At 32.3% G+C, this 19361-nt stretch overlaps 1 protein-coding gene across 3 annotated transcripts in view; it reads left to right on the top strand.

Moving 5' to 3' along the window:
• The window catches only part of LOC145304204 (death-inducer obliterator 1-like), a 116136-nt gene that overhangs the window by 41646 nt on the left and 55129 nt on the right, over positions 1 to 19361 (top strand). For 2 of the 3 annotated variants that reach the window (XM_080146022.1, XM_080146021.1), the window contains exons 27-35: positions 74 to 155; positions 3601 to 3730; positions 4155 to 4214; positions 4610 to 4705; positions 6586 to 6666; positions 7864 to 7963; positions 8416 to 8481; positions 8782 to 8863; positions 9201 to 9244. In XM_080146022.1, the coding sequence (XP_080002148.1) occupies positions 74 to 155; positions 3601 to 3730; positions 4155 to 4214; positions 4610 to 4705; positions 6586 to 6666; positions 7864 to 7963; positions 8416 to 8481; positions 8782 to 8863; positions 9201 to 9244 (741 nt within the window). The remainder of the gene's footprint in view (positions 1 to 73; positions 156 to 3600; positions 3731 to 4154; positions 4215 to 4609; positions 4706 to 6585; positions 6667 to 7863; positions 7964 to 8415; positions 8482 to 8781; positions 8864 to 9200; positions 9245 to 19361) is intronic. The other variant, XM_080146023.1, reaches the window with a different exon arrangement.

Genomic DNA, 19361 nt, shown 5'->3' with positions numbered 1-19361 from the left:
ACTGTAGCTGATGTCAAGCTTCCAGATAAACTACTATTGGATCATGTTGTGTTGATACTACTTAATATTTTAGGATGATACAGTAAAGCAAACAACTGTAGCTGATGTCAAACTTCCTGATGAACTACCAGAGGTAGTTGCTGCCGAAGATTTAGGTAAGACTAATTATCTGTACCAACGCTAAACTTCTAGAGAATTCAATAAAGGTGGGAGGCGGGTGTGTGACACTTCTTGAAACCAAAACTAAAAATTAAAGGAACTCAACTAAAAAAAGAGCACTGGAATTTTGCATGCCATTGCCAGTTGCGTTATAAAGATTAATGTGGAACTGTGAAGACACAGCGGTGGAACCGCCGTAATTTTTTTGTTGTCTTTTCTTGAAAAATTGAGAAAATTAAGTATCATTTGAGACAAACCTCTTTTTAAAAAAATTCATTAAAAATGTTAAAATATAAGAAAAATAAGTTGTCTCAGATGATTCAAAATTGTCAAGAAAATTTGGCGGGAAACGTTGGTTTTAGTAGATAGCTATCGGTGTTTGTAGCTCTTTGTTTTAAGTAGAGTTCCTTTAACTTTTAGATCATACAGGGTGTTTCAATAGAAACGTCTTTTTTTAATTCTTAATTATGCATAGAAAATAAAAAATTTTTATAAAATGCTTTATATAGGGTAGTGCGGGGTTATTCCGGTCAATTTTTTGCTTCAACTTAAAAAAAACATACTTCCCAAAAACTTTTACCGGTTTTTAAGAGTGCAAATGAAAGATATGGCAATAACGAAGAAGCCTGTCTTGGTCCCGTTAAGATCTCGCAACTAGAAGTCGGTCAAAAATTGGTTTTAAGGGCGGCGGTTGGCCTATACCGGAATAACCCCACCGGTGGGGCTATTTCGGTCAGTTGACTTTGGGGGGGTGGAACACCCCCTTAAAATATTTTTTTTAACATTTTAAACTATGAGTAGAAAGCTGAGGTCATTAGCTTTCTAACGGTACTAGTCGCATGCAGATCAGAAAATTTTTTGACCACATTTTGCCCATTTTAAAAAAGTCGGTAAAATCGCAAAAAAAAACATTGATTTTTTTCATGCAAACTTTTAAAAAAAAATCATACTTTTTATTATATGATTAGGTTTTTTTAAGCTTTATACATAAATTAGAGGCAATTTCTGATTCGCAGGTCTTGGAATTTCTTGAAAAAAGTGATTTTTTCCAAAAAAAAATTTTAATTTTAAAAATCCTGCCAGTTTTGATAGCAGTTTTTGATACATTTTTTCTTGTCTCAAATTGGCTAGGATTGACCTACAAGGATGGTTAAGATGTCTAAAGATGCAAAATTACATGCATGACAATTAACTCGAAATGATATGGGGTCTAACTCTAATATTTCAACACATTTTATGCAACAGGAATTTTGAAAATGCAAAATCTTGAATATGTACTCTAAATCTTGGAGATAGAACCCATATCCTGGGGAGTTTTTGTTAGGACATGCAAAGAGCTTTCTATAGACACCTTAAACACCTTTCTAGCTTAATCCTAGCCGATTTGACATAAAAAATCCAAACCGTGCAAAAATCTCGAACACCCTCTTATACGAAAAAGATGCAAGGGTTTCATATGGAATTTTAAATCTTCTAGCAGTCTTTCTAATAGACATACCCCTTCTTACATGAGCCAATGCAGCTGTTAGATCTTCAGGCAAATATTTTTGGCGTTCCTTTGGGTGATATACTCTTCCCATTACTATAAAAATGTGTCTGAAAAATTTTAAATGTCTTTACAATTTGAAAAGCTTAGGCAACAAAACATGACATAATACAAGCAGGAAAATGACTAGTAATGTACATCACACAACAGGCAAGGCAATGATTAAAGCTTAGGTCATGCATTTAGGTTGTTCATGCTTCCAGATCACCTGAAAAAAAAATTAGGGTATTACAAATTGATAAATACAGTAATAAAAAAAAGTAAAAAAAGTGACCGGAATAGACCCTTTTTTTGAGACGAAAAAAAAATTATGAAAAAATCAAGTTAGAACAACGCCTCCAATTGCAAACGATAAATGAATGCCATATCTTTCATTTTACAAAAACCCGGGGGTCAATAGGACTTACCATTTTTTCACAATTTTAGATTGAACATTGCCTATTTTGAAATTTTTTTTTTGCAAATTTTTTGCAACTTTTTGAGGGCAAAAAATCATAGAAGGAGTGATCTGACAAAAATTTTAAATGTCTTTACAATTTGAAAAGCTTAGGCAACAAAACATGACATAATACAAGCAGTAAAATGACTAGTAATGTACATCACACAACAGGCAAGGCAATGATTAAAGCTTAGGTCATGCATTTAGGTTGTTCATGCTTCCAGATCACCTGAAAAAAAAATTAGGGTATTATAAATTGATAAATACAGTAATAAAAAAAAGTAAAAAAAGTGACCGGAATAGACCCTTTTTTTGAGACGAAAAAAAAATTATGAAAAAATCAAGTTAGAACAATGCCTCCAATTGCAAACGATAAATGAATGCCATATCTTTCATTTTACAAAAACCCGGGGGTCAATAGGACTTACCATTTTTTCACAATTTTAGATTGAACATTGCCTATTTTGAAATTTTTTTTTTGCAAATTTTTTGCAACTTTTTGAGGGCAAAAAATCATAGAAGGAGTGATCTGACAAAAATTTGCTGAAGTAAGAAATGAAAGTATAGGCAATAAACTACAACTTTGCTTTTCTGAAGATCTCTCGCAAACGTTTAGAACACCGTTAAAAAACGGTTTTAAAAAAGTTGGTCGAGTGACCGGAATTAGACCCCCCTACCGCATTAACCCCGCACTACCCTATTTGGAAAACCTATTCTGGGACATTTATGTTTCAAATATTTGAAAATTATTTTTTCAATAACCTATGCCTCAAAAACCGGTTTTTCCAAAGACCTTATTTTCGAAGATTTATGGATTTAAAGATTGTGGAAAAAATGTGCACATTTTTAAAATTTAAATTGCGCGGCTTGTATTAATAATAGAAAAACGTTATGCATACCGTTAGAATCGTCATGAACTATAGTTTTTGGATATATAAGAACCATTCATCTGCTATGTATAGTAAAGGAGCTACGTGGTAAAATGTTTAAATTTACTCAAAACTTTTCAACATTTCTCACATTTTTCAACGTAGCTCCTAAACTACAAATAGCACTTTATAATAGTACATTTATTTTTAGAAACTAGAGTTTATGACGATTCTAACGATATGCATGACGCTTTTTTACTATTAACACAAGCCGCGCAATTTGAATTTTAAAAATGTGCACACTTTTCCCACAACCTTAAATCCGTAAATCTTCAAAAATAAGGCCTTTGGAAAAACCGGTTTTTGAGGCATAAGTTATTGAAAAAATAATTTTTAAATATTTGAAACATAAATGTCCCAGAATAGGTTTTCCAAATATATAAAGCATTCTATATAATAATTTTATTTTCTATGCATAATTAAGAATTTTAAAAAGACGTTTCTATTGAAACACCCTGTAGTTACATTATGCAGTTGCTTAAATTTATATCCGTAGTCATTTTTATTTAAAGCTTATTTTTTTAAAGGCAAGAACACACTAGAGCATCCCAACCATGGTGAGGTCAAAGTGCATCCACTATGCGACGTTTGCACTGGGAAAATTTCACTGGAGGCATTGGTTAATCTCAGAATGAAAGAATCCCCCAATAAAGACAGGTAACTAATCTGAAACTTCCCGCCAAAAAATATATTAAAATTCAAAACTAACAAAGCGCGTCCGTTTGTACTGTTAAAATATCACTGGAGGCTTTGGTCAATCTTAGAATAAAAGAATCCCTCAATAAAGACAGATAATTAATCTGAAACTTTCGTTAAAAAATTACATCAAAACTTTAAAGCGCGTCCATTGTGCGACGTTTTAACGGATAAAATATCACTTGATAATCGCCAATAAAGACAATCAATCTGAATCTTCGCCAAAAACATATCAAAACTTTAAAGCAAGTCCGAAGAATTAACAAAAACTTTTGCGCCAAAGCTTATTTTTTAGATTTATCTAAATTTTATTCATTTTTTTGAGGTTTGGAGGAGGGGGGAGTTGAATTAAACTTCAATTGACATATCCTTGTTTGTTTTTTAGTAAAAGTAGCCATAGAAGAAGTTCAAGCAGCCATAAACATAAAAGCCATCATAAATCTAGGTAAGAATGACATAATATATTTTTTCCAGTATGGCTTCAAAACCGATTAATATCCGTTGGATTAAAACCGGTTTTAGCCATACTAAGAAATCATGTATAACATCGTATTACAAACAATTTTCCACGAATATTAAATAAAAATCATAGCATTTATACCAGGTATCCCCGACTGACCGTAGGCCCGGGCTAACAATCTTATTATCTTTCATTTTAAAATCCGCGGAGAGTTGTGTATAATACGATGTGATAAATAACTTTTATTCCCACACTATTTCACTTCTCCATCAAATTATCTAAAAAGAGTCTCCAAAAAGATTGGACAATGAATTACCTTCATTTTGTATAGCTACAGATTTGTATTAGCAATACCCGCCACTAAAACTTTTTTATTACAGCCGTTCAAGTAGCAGCCATCACAAGAGCAGCCGCCATAAGAGCAGCAGCAGCAGTAGTAGCAGCCGGCATAAACACAGCTCAGGGGATAAACACAGGTAAGAACAGCTGCCATAAGAGTAGCAGCAGCAGTAGTAGCAGCTGGTATAAACATAGCTCAGGGGATAAACACAGGTAAGAACAGCTGCCATAAGAGTAGCAGCAGTAGTAGTAGCAGCCGGCATAAACAGCTGCCATAAGAGTAGCAGCAGCAGTAGTAGCAGCTGTCATAAACACATCTCTGGGGATAAACAAAGGTAAGAACAGCTGTCATAAGAGTAGCAGCAGCAGTAGTAGCAGCTGGTATAAACACAGCTTAGGGTATAAACACAGGTAAGAACAGCTGCCATAAGAGTAGCAGCAGCAGTAGTAGCAGCTGGTATAAAAAAGCTCAGGGGATAAACACAGGTAAGAATAGCTGCCATAAAAGTAGTACTAGTAGCAGCTGGTATAAACACAGCTCAGGGGATAAACACAGGTAAGAACAGCTGCCATAAGAGCAGCAGCAGCAGTAGTAGCAGCCGGCATAAACACAGCTCGGGGGATAAACACAGGTAAAAACAGCTGCCATAAAAGTAATACTAGTACCAGCTGGTATAAACACAGCTCAGGGGATAAACACAGGTAATCAACCATAATACAATTTTATTGTCACTCGCAGCTGCGCTCATTGCATCTAAGGTTTCTGTAATTTTTTTTATAAGAATAGGGGAGAAAAATTGCCATCACAGGGCTTAAAGCTAAAATTAAAATTGCCCATGTGCATGTGTAAAGATTCACTTTCATAAAAGAAAGGTTTAATTTTCCTTGGTTGTTCCAGCTGAAAGTTAAGTCGATTAAGTAGATTCCCAAGTCACTAAATTGGGCCAATAGAAATAGATTGAAGGATTGACCATATTATTAAAGTGTACACATTTAGTACCAAATGGGAGTTATATTTCAGTTTATTTAATTATGCAATAAGTAAGATTTGAATTGAATAATTTCTCAGGAAATGATTTGCTTAAGAAATTAAATCAGAAGTGTTGTTTCTGGTTTTATGTGATTAAATCAGATATTTTTAAAAATAAAGTCGGATGGGTTATTTGCATAATTGACCTTCTAGGGAAAAAATCTTTTTTTCCGAATTTAAGGAAGTATTAGATTTGATTATTTAATTAGATAAAGATTAGAATCGTTCAAAACAAAGACAATAAAGAATAATGTCTTTAAGTAGCGCAGCATAAGTAAACAAACAACAAGAATAATGAACAGTAAGAAAAACAGGATCAGAGATAGAGAACGAAATAGCTAACAGGTTTCGTCGTATTTTCAAAGAGCCTTTTTCCTATTTCTAGCCCCAGCGGGGCCATTTTTCTAAGCCAGCCGGGCAATCTGATCATTAACATTTACCTAATCTAACCTAAAATAATCTATCAAAAGCTACTATGAAAGTACGACGAAACCCGCTACTTTGTTTTCTTTACATGATCCTAAAAACTTTTCATACCTAACAGTAATATGTTCAGAAAAAGTAAATGTAGAAATGGAACTGGACATGTGACTAAGGAGAGTCGAGTGGCGGGACGAAAGTGTAGTGACTGGCAGACATATCTTTAATACAAAGTAGAACGATGTCTGTCAGTCTGTTTGTTTCTTTGTAGCGAAGGATCTCGCTAATCGCTGAACCGATGGGGTTCACCTTTACAGGGTAGCTTCTCATAGGTCCCGGGAAGGTTTATAACTATTTTCTTGGGGGGTGGGACACCCCTAACCCCCCCAAAAAATGAAAAATACCCCTCTCCCCCCCTCAAAAAAAAGAATTTTTCTTTTAAATCTAAAATACGAAAAATTGGTTTGATCAAACCTCTTGGGGCAAAGCCTCTAGAGGTTAGGGGCGAAACCGCTAGTTCTAATTATAAAGTAGAGTAGCTGCGCTACTTTGACATTCATTTCTTAGGGATAAGGATGGGAAGAGTTCTAAGGATGACAAGAAGGATCATCATCATAGTTCTTCTTCCTCCAGACATCGTAAATCAAAGTAAGAATAGTTATTTGTAGCATCGTATTATAGACAGCTTTCCGCGGAGTTTTGATTTTTGTTGGTGGGCAAAACCGGATAAAGCCATGTGGTTCAATCTGCCCTGGACTTTTCCTGCCAACCCTGGTTTGAAACCAGTTTTGTTAACCCCACAGCATTGTCTATAGTACGATGAACATGATATAGAGGAATTTTTTGTATGGCTGAGAACCAGTTTTCATCCAGCTGATATTTATGAGTTTCGAAGTCATGCTGGAAAAATGGTTCATTGATCATCAGCCTTAGTTTCTTCTTGGATCTTAAGGGATAAGACAATGGACGATAATTTCCCCTATAATGTCAAATAAAATTATCCCTTTTGTAGAATGAAATTGGCTTTAAAATCTCAACAAATGATAAAAAAATAACTTGAAAACTATGGGGACTAGTATTATTTATAGTCCAACGTCCCTTCCCTCCTAGTTTCTTGATGCGAGGCATAAGTCTGGACCACACTGCGTCATACTAGAGACGTAAAAATAGTATCTTCTGCTGGAAAGATCGTAAAACCGGTAGTAAGAGTAGGGGGAATGTTTTGTTAATCTCTCATGATTTAAAATAGTGGTCTACATTAAGTGTTTTATATAGGTTACGTAATATCATGTGACAGGTATGCATCTTTTTTTGTGTTAATGCTACTATACGTGAAGGGACATCTAGATTTTTGGGAGTTTTCCTCAAAGTGTTTTGTCAAACCCCTCCTTATTTTGAAATAAATTGGAAATAAGGTGGTGTAGTTTTATTTATTGTATGTTTCACTCTGGATAGATTAGGGTAGCCCCACAGGGCTAGGACTTCCCACAGGGTTTACGCTTATACAATATTTTACCTTTCCCTTTCAATTTTGTTTTTATATACCTAAGGAGAAGGGGGTTTATTTCCTTGATTAGCATTTAGGGCTAAGACAGTGGCCGATAAATTGATGTATTCCCAATGATGATACACAAAATTACCCCTTCTGTGCACTAAAAGTAGTGGTTGAAACGTTTCAACACTCAAATTAATAAATCAACGAATCAAAATAAACTACAGTCCCCAAAGCTGTTAAGCCAACTAATAAGAAAACGTTATTAGTGTAATGAATAGCCCATTGTCCCCTTTCTCTCTTAAAGGATAGAAAGTTTAATAAAAACCAATCTTGTAATTTGTATATTTTAGAAGTTCAGACAGGGATAAGGATAGAAAGAGCCCGACAGAAAAGAAATCAGACGCCACCAAGGACTCCAAGGATAGCCCTGAGAAGGCGAAGGATTTGCAGGTAAAATATTAGTGGCTTGCACAAGGTTCTGTCTGGGTTTGTAAAACATTTTTTAAATGGGCTGGTAATAACACTAGTCCCCAAAGTTTATAATAGCATTTTCTAATTCGTTCACCCACTTGGGAAACTTTAATTGAATTTTGTTTCGTTGGTTCATTAAGTTGAGTTTAAGTTTTTCAACTGATTGTAAAATGCAGAAGGGTTAATTTTGTGTATCATCATTGGGAATGTACATCACTTTATCAACCATTGTCTTATCCCTTTGATCCCTGACATTACTTGACATTATTTTCAATAAATTGAGATATCATAGTTTTAAATTTTGCATTTGCCTCTAAGAGTTACATGAGCATTTTGTTTTAAAGAATCTTCATGTATTTGGTAAACAAATATTTACTGTAGGTACAAAATCTCTAAATTGAAAACCACCAACCCCAACAATTTCATTTTAGGATAAGATTGAGAAGGCAATGGCAGCAATCGAAGAATCCAAGCGCAATGGAGAAGAATTTAATAAGGTAGTTTTCGTTCGTTTATGTTTCTAACCAGCGGCTAATCCCCTAGAGGCCTCTGGTGGCACTTAAAAATATTTTCTATGCCAATGAAGTCCTCTAGCGGCATCTAAAGATGTTTTTTGGTATTTTTTTTGCTTTGGGAGGGTGCTGGTACCTTCCCCAAAAATAGTTACAAACCATCCCAGGACCCATGAGAAGCTATAATATTGTAAAGGAGAGCATATTGGTTCAGCGGTTAGCCAGATTCTTTTTCGGTAGAGACACTTACAAAAAAAGGATTTCATTGATTTTTTTTCTCTGCAGACAATTGGAGAAAAACTTGGAGTGGACTTGGATCACGTGGACATTGTACAGCCCAGTGGCAACTCTCCTGACCTAGGTTCAGGTACAAATACATTGTTCATTCAAAAATCTTTTGTTTCTACCTAGACAAGAAAAAAAATCACCAATAAAAATACACGATACTTGCAAACTAAAGTGAACATTATACTCAAAATCAAAAAAAATAAGTCGATCCACCACTTCTGATTTTAGCTGTGATAAAAAAGATTTTATAGAATATTTCGGGTTACCCTCCCCTAGTCCTACAAGAAGCTTTACTGTAAAGGAGAACCTTATCGGTCAAACGTTTTTCGATTTTTTAGAGACTTCTTGTTACTTTTATATAAGGATTAATGTGAAACCCTAATTTCACTAGAATGATTTATATTTTATGATTTTAGATGCAGAAGGAAATGATTTGTCACACAGTGAAGCAGAAGGCGAGGTAAGACATTTTATTCCTGTATCGCTTCGAAACCGATTAATATCCGGTGGATTACAACTGGTTCTTAGCCCTAGTAGTTTTTAAATCTGACAAGTAGTGACAAAACCTTGTCTAATCTGAGTTTTGACAGGTTTTCCTCAGGTTTTAATCTGCCCGCCCCTCATCAATCAACTCTGACATTTGATTACATTTCGTCAGATTGTAATCTGACAAAACCTGTGTTTTTGCGCAAAAAGGTACTAAAACTCAGATTACTCAGGATTTGCCGCCAAATTTTTAATCTGTCAGGGGGGATTTCAGATTATAATCTGACGAATCTGACTCAATGTGAGCAAAGTTCAGGTGATTAAGATCGTAATCTGTGATTAAATTGACCCTCAAAATTTGCCCAGTTAATCCCTTATCTGACATTTGATGACAAACAGTCATACTCTAACCTGACATTTGATGACAAACAGTCATACTCTAATCTGACAATTGATGACAAACAGTCATACTCTAATCTGACATTTGATGACAAACAGTCATACTGTAATCTGACATTTGATGACAAACAGTCATACTCTAATCTGACATTTGATGACAAACAGTCATACTGTAATCTGACATTTGATAACAAACAGTCCTACTCTAATCTGACATTTGATAACAAATGGTCATACTCCTAACTGACTTTTAGTGACAAACAGTCATACTTTAATCTGACATTTGATGACAAACAGTCATACTCTAATCTGACATTTGATGACAAACAGTCATACTCTAATCTGATAATTGATGACAAACAGTCATACTCTAATCTGACATTTGAAGACAAACAGTCATACTCTAATCTGACATTTGATGACAAACAGTCATACTCTAATCTGACATTTGATGACAAACAGTCATACTCTAATCTGACATTTGATAACAAATGGTCATACTCCTAACTGACTTTTAGTGACAAACAGTCATACTCTAATCTGACATTTGATGACAAACAGTCATACTCTAATCTGACATTTGATAACAAATGGTCATACTCCTAACTGACTTTTAGTGACAAACAGTCATACTTTAATCTGACATTTGATGACAAACAGTCATACTCTAATCTGACATTTGATGACAAACAGTCATACTCTTATCTGACAATTGATGACAAACAGTCATACTATAATCTGACATTTGAAGACAAACAGTCATACTTTAATCTGACATTTGATGACAAACAGTCATACTCTAATCTGACATTTGATTACAAACAGTCATACTCTAATCTGACATTTGATGACGAACAGTCATACTCTAATCTGACAATTGATGACAAACAGTCATACTCTAATCTGACATTTGATGACAAACAGTCATACTCTAATCTGACAATTGATGACAAACAGTCATACTCTAATCTGACATTTGAAGACAATTAGTCATACTCTAATCTGACATTTGAAGACAAACAGTCATACTCTAATCTGACATTTGATGACAAACAGTCATACTCTAATCTGACATTTGATGACAAACAGTCATACTCTAATCTGACATTTGATGACAAACAGTCATACTCTAACCTGACTTTTGATGACAAACAGTCATACTCTAATCTGATATTTGATGACAAATAGTCATACTCTAAACTGACTTTTAGTGACAAACAGTCATACTCCATACTGACTTTTAGTGACAAACAGTCATACTCTAAACTGCCTTTTAGTGACAAACAGTCATACTCTAATCTGAATTCAAGTGAAAAATAGTCATACTCTAATCTGACTCTTAATGACAAATAGTCATACTCTTTATCTAAACAAATAATAATTCTGATATTTTGATTTTAATAGCAATAAATTTTACAAAATTAAAAAATATTTAATTAAAAAATATAAAACTATAAAATTAAATGATGGTACTCTTCAAAAGATTCTGGTTGTTCTAGTTGTGCAAATGGGTCAACAGAAGTAACTATCATAAACGATTTTGTACTTATGTAACAATCTTTTAATTAAGTTATTCTATTGAAAATTTTCTCTTTCTTGGTTTCTCATTTCTTTGTTTGTGTGGTAACTGCATCAAAAACTGTTCATCAACAATTTAAAAATAAGTTATGATATAGTTTTAAGATTTTCAAAACCACCTCAACACCAGACTAAAAAAAATAACAACCTGACATTGAAGTGATTCTAAAATTTTGTGTTAAATTAATTTTTGACAATAGGTATACTAATTAGAAATGATTACAAATCAACATATAATATCTAAAGGGATAGTTGCATAAAGTGCATTAAAAAAGTTTGATGGCAAACATAAGTTACAAAAATACCATCTAACATATATCATTTTCAAGTCTTGATATTTTTAAAACTACCTGGTAGAAAATTGAAATTATTACAAATGTATGTCCTCTAGATAAACTATTGAACATAAAAAAATATGCAGTTCACTAAATTCAAGTTTAAATGCAATTCTTGCAACTACCCCTTTGATGCAAAAAATAAGGAAAAATTTAATACTATTAATTAGATATCTATGAATATTTGATTTCAACATTCAATTATACAAATTATACATTAAACTAAATAATAATAATATATCAGAAAAAAAAACTAAAGAACACAGAATATGCAACAATATTTTTTGTTTTTGTTAATGTAGCTAAGATCAAGATTTATATTGTGATATATTTTGAAGTAGTTTCTATATTTTTTGTAATATCCTCCCCCCCATAAAGTTTTTTTGTCTCTTATTTTGAATGATAGATTTACAAAATTTCTTTTTAAATTACACAAATATGCAACCTTTACTGTAATTTTTTTACTCCTAGCTGTCACCAATTTTTTTGCACGAAACACAAAATAACATTGATTATAATCCTACTAAAACCTTTTTTTAAATGACTCAGTACTTATAATCTAAAGTGTTCTTCTAACTTTTACACAATTTTAATGAAAATTTTTAAAACTTTCAGTCTGTATGTTTGGCATGTAACATCCAATCAATATTTTTAAATAATATTCAAAGATTTTAAGCCAACAAATTAGAGATTATAGAACCAGTATAATTTCCAGTCCAATGTCCACTCCCTCTGTGGTTTATGCAAATAACTTGATTGTTATATAACACAAAAATTTAACCACAAAAACGATTATCTAGAAAAAAAAACTAACCGGAAAGGATATCTAAAAAAGATACAACACAAAATATTTTCTCCAACTATTTAAAGGACCTAGGAAATCTTCCGCAAATCCTCCTAGAATCAATTATATGAAAGAAGTGTTACAACAATCTTGTGAAATTTTATTTAAAGATTTAATAAATTAAATTATTTTTTTGAAAAATAAGTTATTTTTATAGTTTTTTATAAAAAAAATTTAATCGGTTAATTTAGGAAAAATCCGCCTTAAGATGTAAAATGTCGTCTTTTTATTGAGAAAACTTATTCTAATCCGCCATAAGTGTCACCATTCTTTTAATATCAATATTTCTATATTCTTATTATAGAAAAAAATGGTTAAATTTTATTTTGACCGTGCGTTAAAAGAATGTTTTATGTTTGTGATTTTTTTTGTTTGATTTGTGGCCATAATAGTATTAGAATTTTGGCAACATTGACCCAATAAAATGATTCTTTTGATTGTATTGATTAATGCTTACTACACTCTTTCATAAAAGCGTTTGGGGAAAACTTAAGTAAAAATTTTATTAGTTTTTGATGATATTTAGGGTATTTTAGATCTAAAAACAATAAAATTGAGTATTTACAATATTTTCCTCTAAAGCACCTATACAAAAACGTTTGTAAGCCCATACTACAAGTGTCTGCATACAATAGAAGTCAAGAATAATAAAGGAATACTCTTTAAAAGGGTTTTAAAATACTTAAGCCTTAAATTACAAAATAACACATGGGAAATATTTAAAGGGTGATGTTGATGTCAAATAATTATTATTAACTGCTGCAAAATTTTCAAGTTAAGAATATGGGTTATTATTGTTTAAGCCTTGGATTTGTTTTCATAGTGTTCTTCGTTTAAAACTTATTAAATCTATTGTGAAATAAAAAAAAAATGAGTGTTAATGTATAATGTGTTTTGTAGATTTTGTTTAGTTGAAAACTTAATCGCAGTAATAGAAATAATAGAAGATTAAAGTTTTAAATGTTTTTAGAATTATATTGAAAATTTTGATCTTCAAAATTAAAAAACTCTTCTAAGGCGGTATAGATCAAAAAATATCTAAAGCTTTTTTTAGATGGCGGAAAATTGTGTAAATGTGTCGATTAAATTTTTTGTTTAAAAAAAACATACAAAAAAGCAAAATTTTAAAAATTCAACCTCATTTTAGAAATCTACATAAAAAATTTCTCAACTATATTGTACAAACATACAAGCAGGGATAAGGGATAAGGGATTTGTAGAAGATTTCCTAGGTCCTTTAATATAGTTTTCTAAAATATATTTTTTTTTCCTTTTAAAACTTAAACTTTACTATCTATCTATTGAAAGTAACAATTCATATATTTGTTTCTCCTTATATAAAAGTAACAGGATGTCTATATGAGAGTGTCAGTTTGTCTGTTAATACAATGGGATCTCTCTAACTGCTGAACCAATATGGTTCTAATTAACAATGTAGCTTCTCATAGGTCCTGAAAAGATGTTTTTTACCTTTTCTTTATAAAACTAAAATTGAATATTAAGGGGAGTTGATTCGTCCCCCCCCCCCCATTAGAGGCTTTTAGGGGTGTAGCCGCTAATTAGAAATAAAATACAGGGAGGGTAAAACCATGGGCATTTTAATACACTATTCCCCAAAGTTTTCTAATAACCTTTCCTTGTTCTTTGTCTCGCCAGCTCTAGGGATATTTATTGTATTTTTATTGATTGGTTCATAAAGTTGAGTGTTCAAACGTTTCAACCACTTATTTCAATCTACAGATGGGTTAATTTTGTGTATTATCATTTGGGATATACAACAACAATTTATCGGCCCTTGCCTTATCCCTTTAGATCCCTGAAGAAAATAGCAATATGTAATGAAACTCAGGGATAAGACAATGGCAGATAAATGGATGTACATATCAATGGCACACAATGGCAACACCTTCTGAAGATTAAAATTAGTGGTTGAAACGTTTGAACACTCAATATAATAAATCAACCAATCATAATTTTGTAAAAGTTATTAAACCAACGAATGAGAAAACATTATCATAAAACTTTGTGTACCAGTGTTATAAACAGCCCAATGTAGGGAAAAAGAAAGTACCCAAAGTTTTATCACCACATTGTCCAGAGAGAGAGGGAACAATGAGCTATTTATTACACTGGTCCCCAAAGTTTTTTAATAACGTTTACTCATTCGCTGATTTAACAACTTTAGGGACTTTTACTAAAAAAAATTGTGTAAACAAAAAAGTGGAAAATCAACCCGCCTTAACATACATCTCCAATGATGATGCACAAAATTACCCCTTCTGTAAATTATAATTAGTAGTTAAAACATTTGGAGACTCAAAATGAGTAAAAAAGTCCCTAAAGTTGTTGTGCAAATAAATGAAAAAACGTTAAAGATTTAACAGGAATTCAAGAGATAAACCAATGGACAAAACATTTATTCATATCCCAAATGATGATAAACAAGATAATCCTACTGTAGAATAAAATTATTGGTTGAAAAATTTGCACTCTTCTAATGTAGAAAAAAAACATTCAAAATTTAATAAGAAAAACCTGTAAGTGTTGTCAACCGAAGATAACTTTGGGTGCCAGCGTAATTTAAAGCCCAATGTCCCCTCCCTACCTGGTCAAAAAGAGAGGGAGGAGACATTGAACTGTATATTACAATAATACCAAAGTTTTAGTTCATTCGCTCTACACTTTGGGTACTTTTATTAAATTTGATTAGTCAATTAATATACCAGCAGTGTCCAAACGTTTTAACCAATAATTATAGAATTTAGAAGGGGTATTTTGATGTATCATCCATTGTTTTATCCCTTTTATCACTGACAATGTTATACGTCAAGCAGGTGGATTCTAAGCTTTGAAGGATTAATTGTAGTATTAATTATAGACAGTTGACCAATGATATTGGTCATCTTTTAGCTAGGCTACTTCAAGTAAGAGCATCATCTAAAAATCAGTCTGCTAAAATGAATATCAGGAAATATCTCTCAATTTTATAAATGCACCTCAGCCCCCCCCCCCCTTATATTAAACTTTCCAAAATTTCACCTAAACATATCAAAGGACACTTGAACTAATTGATAAAAATAAAATGTTTTAAATGGATGTGTGGACTTTCTGATAACATTTATAGAATAATTATGAAAAGTTTGAAATGGAAAGAACATTTTAACATGTAAAATTAATGAAATATAACAATTATGTATGGACAAACAGACCCTAACTATATAAAAAGCTTCTCTTTTGACGAGGAAACATACAAAAGCGAAGCTCCAAAGTAGTAAAACCAAGGAAAAGGGATTGGATACTAACAAACAATTCTAAGTGAAAATTTCCCCACAATCTCCTTCCCCTTTTTCTGCAGTTATTACCCACTTCCCTTCATTTACATCAAGAAATAAGTTTTACGCTAACTCTATGCCAACAACATATTTATAAAAAAAAAATAATATTTGTTGATTATCAATAAGATAATTCTACCCCAATTATACAAAGTCGCTTTAAAAAAAAACCAGGGATCTAAAGGGATAAGACAATGGCTGATAAATTGATGTACTTCCCCAATGATTATACACAAAATCACCGTTTCTGTAGATTAAAATTATTGGTTGAAACGTTTGAACTTTCAACTTAATGAAACAACAAATCAAAATTAACTAAAGAGCCCAAAGTTGAAAAGCCAATGAATAGGAAAACATTTTTATAATAATTTGAGAACTAGTGTAATAAACAACCCATTGTCCCCTCTTTCTCTGAAAAAAAAACAGTATAGTAGTTGGGGAGGGAGGGGACATTGGGCTCTTTATTACTATAGTCCCCAAAGTCTTATGATAATGTTTTCTTATTCATTGCAAACTTCGTTGAAAACTTTGGGGACTTTCAACCAATAATTGTAATCTACAGAAGGGATAATTTTGTGTACCATCATTGGGGATGTACATCAAATCATCGGCCATTGTCTTATCCCTTTCGATCCCTGAAAAGAAGTTAGCTATGCATAAGTAACAATTGTTAAATGTCCTATAATTCTGGTTGGTCTTTCCATATGTCCGTTCAAAACGCATAGCTCTTTTGAATAATTTAGATATGTCATAATTGTCCTATCAAATTCAAACAGTTAGGTACGATCTAAGAAGCGTAGTATTCAATTCAAGTATTTTATAAAGATGCATGCTTGTCATTCTTGTTCAAGGGCGTGCAAGCATATTTAAATAGGGAGGGGGAAAATAACCAGTTTGTAAATACTAGACTTTGCAACATTAATAACAAGGATGACAATATCCACAAGAAACAAAGCAAAAAACTTATTATTAGAGAGGATGGTCAGCTGATATAGAAAAGAAAAAAAATATGAAATAAACTTTAGTACCAAATATTTAAGCGGTCTATCTTAAACATTAGCATTGCCCACATAGAGTTACGAACAGTCTAAAGGACAAAGATAATTATAGAGTAGCTTTGCTAAAAATAGAAGTGGAAAAAAGTTCAAATTAATATAGTCGTCGACTATATAGCTGTTAAAATGATAGCCTTGGCAGACATATTATCGTCAATCTATTTTTTCAAGTATATTACTTAGAGAATCAATTTGAATATCTTCAGGGAGGAGGGTAAAGTTTTAAAAACACATTGATCTATTCGTTGGATAAAAAAGCTATAATTTTATTAAACTTTACTTATAAAGGGATGGCTACCCCCCCTATCCAAAAAAAAAGCTTGGACGTCCTTGATACCACGAGTTTTTAGGAGGTAATTAAGTTAGGTCTGTACATCCGTAATTAATAAAATCTGTCCCATTGCAATGCATTAGTTTCAAGCTTTGCACAATAAATAGTTGGCTGGTTTTGTTGTGCTACTTATTGTTGAAATTGTACTTGGTTAGAATAAGTATAGCTAGTTTGAAGTGCACTTTTATTTTATAGCTGTATATTATTAAAATAAGAAACATATATTGCTGCGCTATTTCTTCAATTAGAAATAATTACATAATGCTATTGTTATGTTAGTATGGATAGGATTTCATAGTTCTTATTAGACATTCTATTTAAAATATTTTGCTTCGCTATTAATGATCATAATTTTCCTTATTAATATAAAATTGTCAGCTAGATTTTCTTCAAGAGACGGAGAGGGAGGGAGGGAGGGAGAGAGAGGGAGGGAAGGGGAGAGAGAGAGAGAGAGAGAGAGGGAGAGAGAGAGAGAGAGGACAATGAGCTGTTTAAAACACTTGTTCTCAAAGTTTTATATTTACGTTTTCTTATTCGTTGGCCAAACAATATTGAGAAATTTAAATGAAATTAGATTGGTTGGTTATTAAATTGAGTGTCCAAATACTTTTACCACTAATTGTAATCTACAGAAGGGGCAAATTTGTGTTTTAAAATTGGAGATGTACATCAATTTATTAGCCAGTCTCTTATCCATTAAGTTCCCTGACTATTTCAGGACATAAATACTAGGACGTCCAAGCTTTATTTTTTTGGAGGGTGGTTAAAATGAGGCCCTTCGAAGGTCAGAGGGGAGGAAATTGGGGATCAAATGTACTTTCAAAATTTTTTTGGGGGAGGGTATATAATAGTTAGTTCTATATAGCTGCACATCTTATAGACAAAAAAAAACTTCACTACTTAGAGATAAATTGTTCATAAATGTATAAATAGATTTAATTATATCTGCACTACTTGACTTAATTTTTAAAAGCAAACCTTTTCTATCATTAGTGTCAGTTCGTCTGTAGTAACTGATAGCTTTTTCCGTTAATTTAGGCAAGTTATAATTGTCCTATCGATTTCAAACTTTGCATGATTATTCCTGTAGTAGTTAGGTACGATTTAGAAAGCGTAGCAACTCTATAATCGTTACTAGAATGTCCGTAAGTTCATTTTAAACATGTTGATTTTTATCTTTTTTAATAATATAATTTTATTTCATATCCGATTGACTGAAATACTGATTCCTAATAAAAAAGGTACAATATTATAAGCGAAGCATCTATATAATCAAGTCAGAATTCTGTATTTAAGAAGTTTTGTTACAACAAGGATGACAACATCCATAAAAGCGAAGAACTGAAACGGTAGGTCAAACGGACATTAACACTTGTATAGTGTCTGAACTGAATAGTCAGAATATAATGTATAAGAGGCAACGCAAAATTGTAAATAAATTTGGTGAAAAACTGCTTGATACAGGATACTGCTTATGGACATTCCTACATTTTTAGGACTTGATTATAGAGTTGCTTCGCTTGAATATTGTTCTTTGTTGTCTTCTGAATCAATATACCAAAAATCACATCAAAAATTTGTTTTCAAAAAAGTAGAAAAATCAATGTTTAAAATGGATGTACGGACATTCTGGTAATGCTTATAGAGTTGCTACTCTTTCTAAATTGTACCTAACTACTACAGGAATCACCATACAAAGTTTGAAATCGATAGGACAATTCTAACATGCCTAAATTAACGAAAAAATCTTGGACGGACGGACCGACCCTAATTATAGAAAAGCTTCGCTTTTAAAAATATACATATAATTTTGTCAAAAATTTTATATTTATATTTTGTAAATTCAGTTCTGATACTCTATAAGAGTTAATGTTCGTCTGTCATACAGTTTCAAGGCTTCGCTTTTATGGATTTTGTCATTCTTGTAACTTCATAAAAATGCATGTTTATCATTCTTGTTAAAAGCAACGCTATTCTTATTATATCAAACAAGGATGACAACATCCATAACAGCGAAGCACTGAAACGGTAGGACAAACGTTAATGTAAACGTTATGGTAATTGCTACGCTTTTTAAATCGTACCTAAATACTACAGGAATCACCATGCAAAGTTTGAAATCGATAGGACAATTCTAACATGCCTAAATTAACGAATAAAAGCTATCTATTTCGGACGGACGGACGGACCGACCCTATTTATAGAAAAGCTTTGCTT

This window comes from Acartia tonsa, chromosome 13 (genome assembly GCF_053477335.1).
Source record: "Acartia tonsa isolate MP-2025a chromosome 13, ASM5347733v1, whole genome shotgun sequence".
Lineage (NCBI taxonomy): Eukaryota > Metazoa > Arthropoda > Copepoda > Calanoida > Acartiidae > Acartia > Acartia tonsa.
This window is presented reverse-complemented; position numbering and strand designations above follow the sequence as displayed.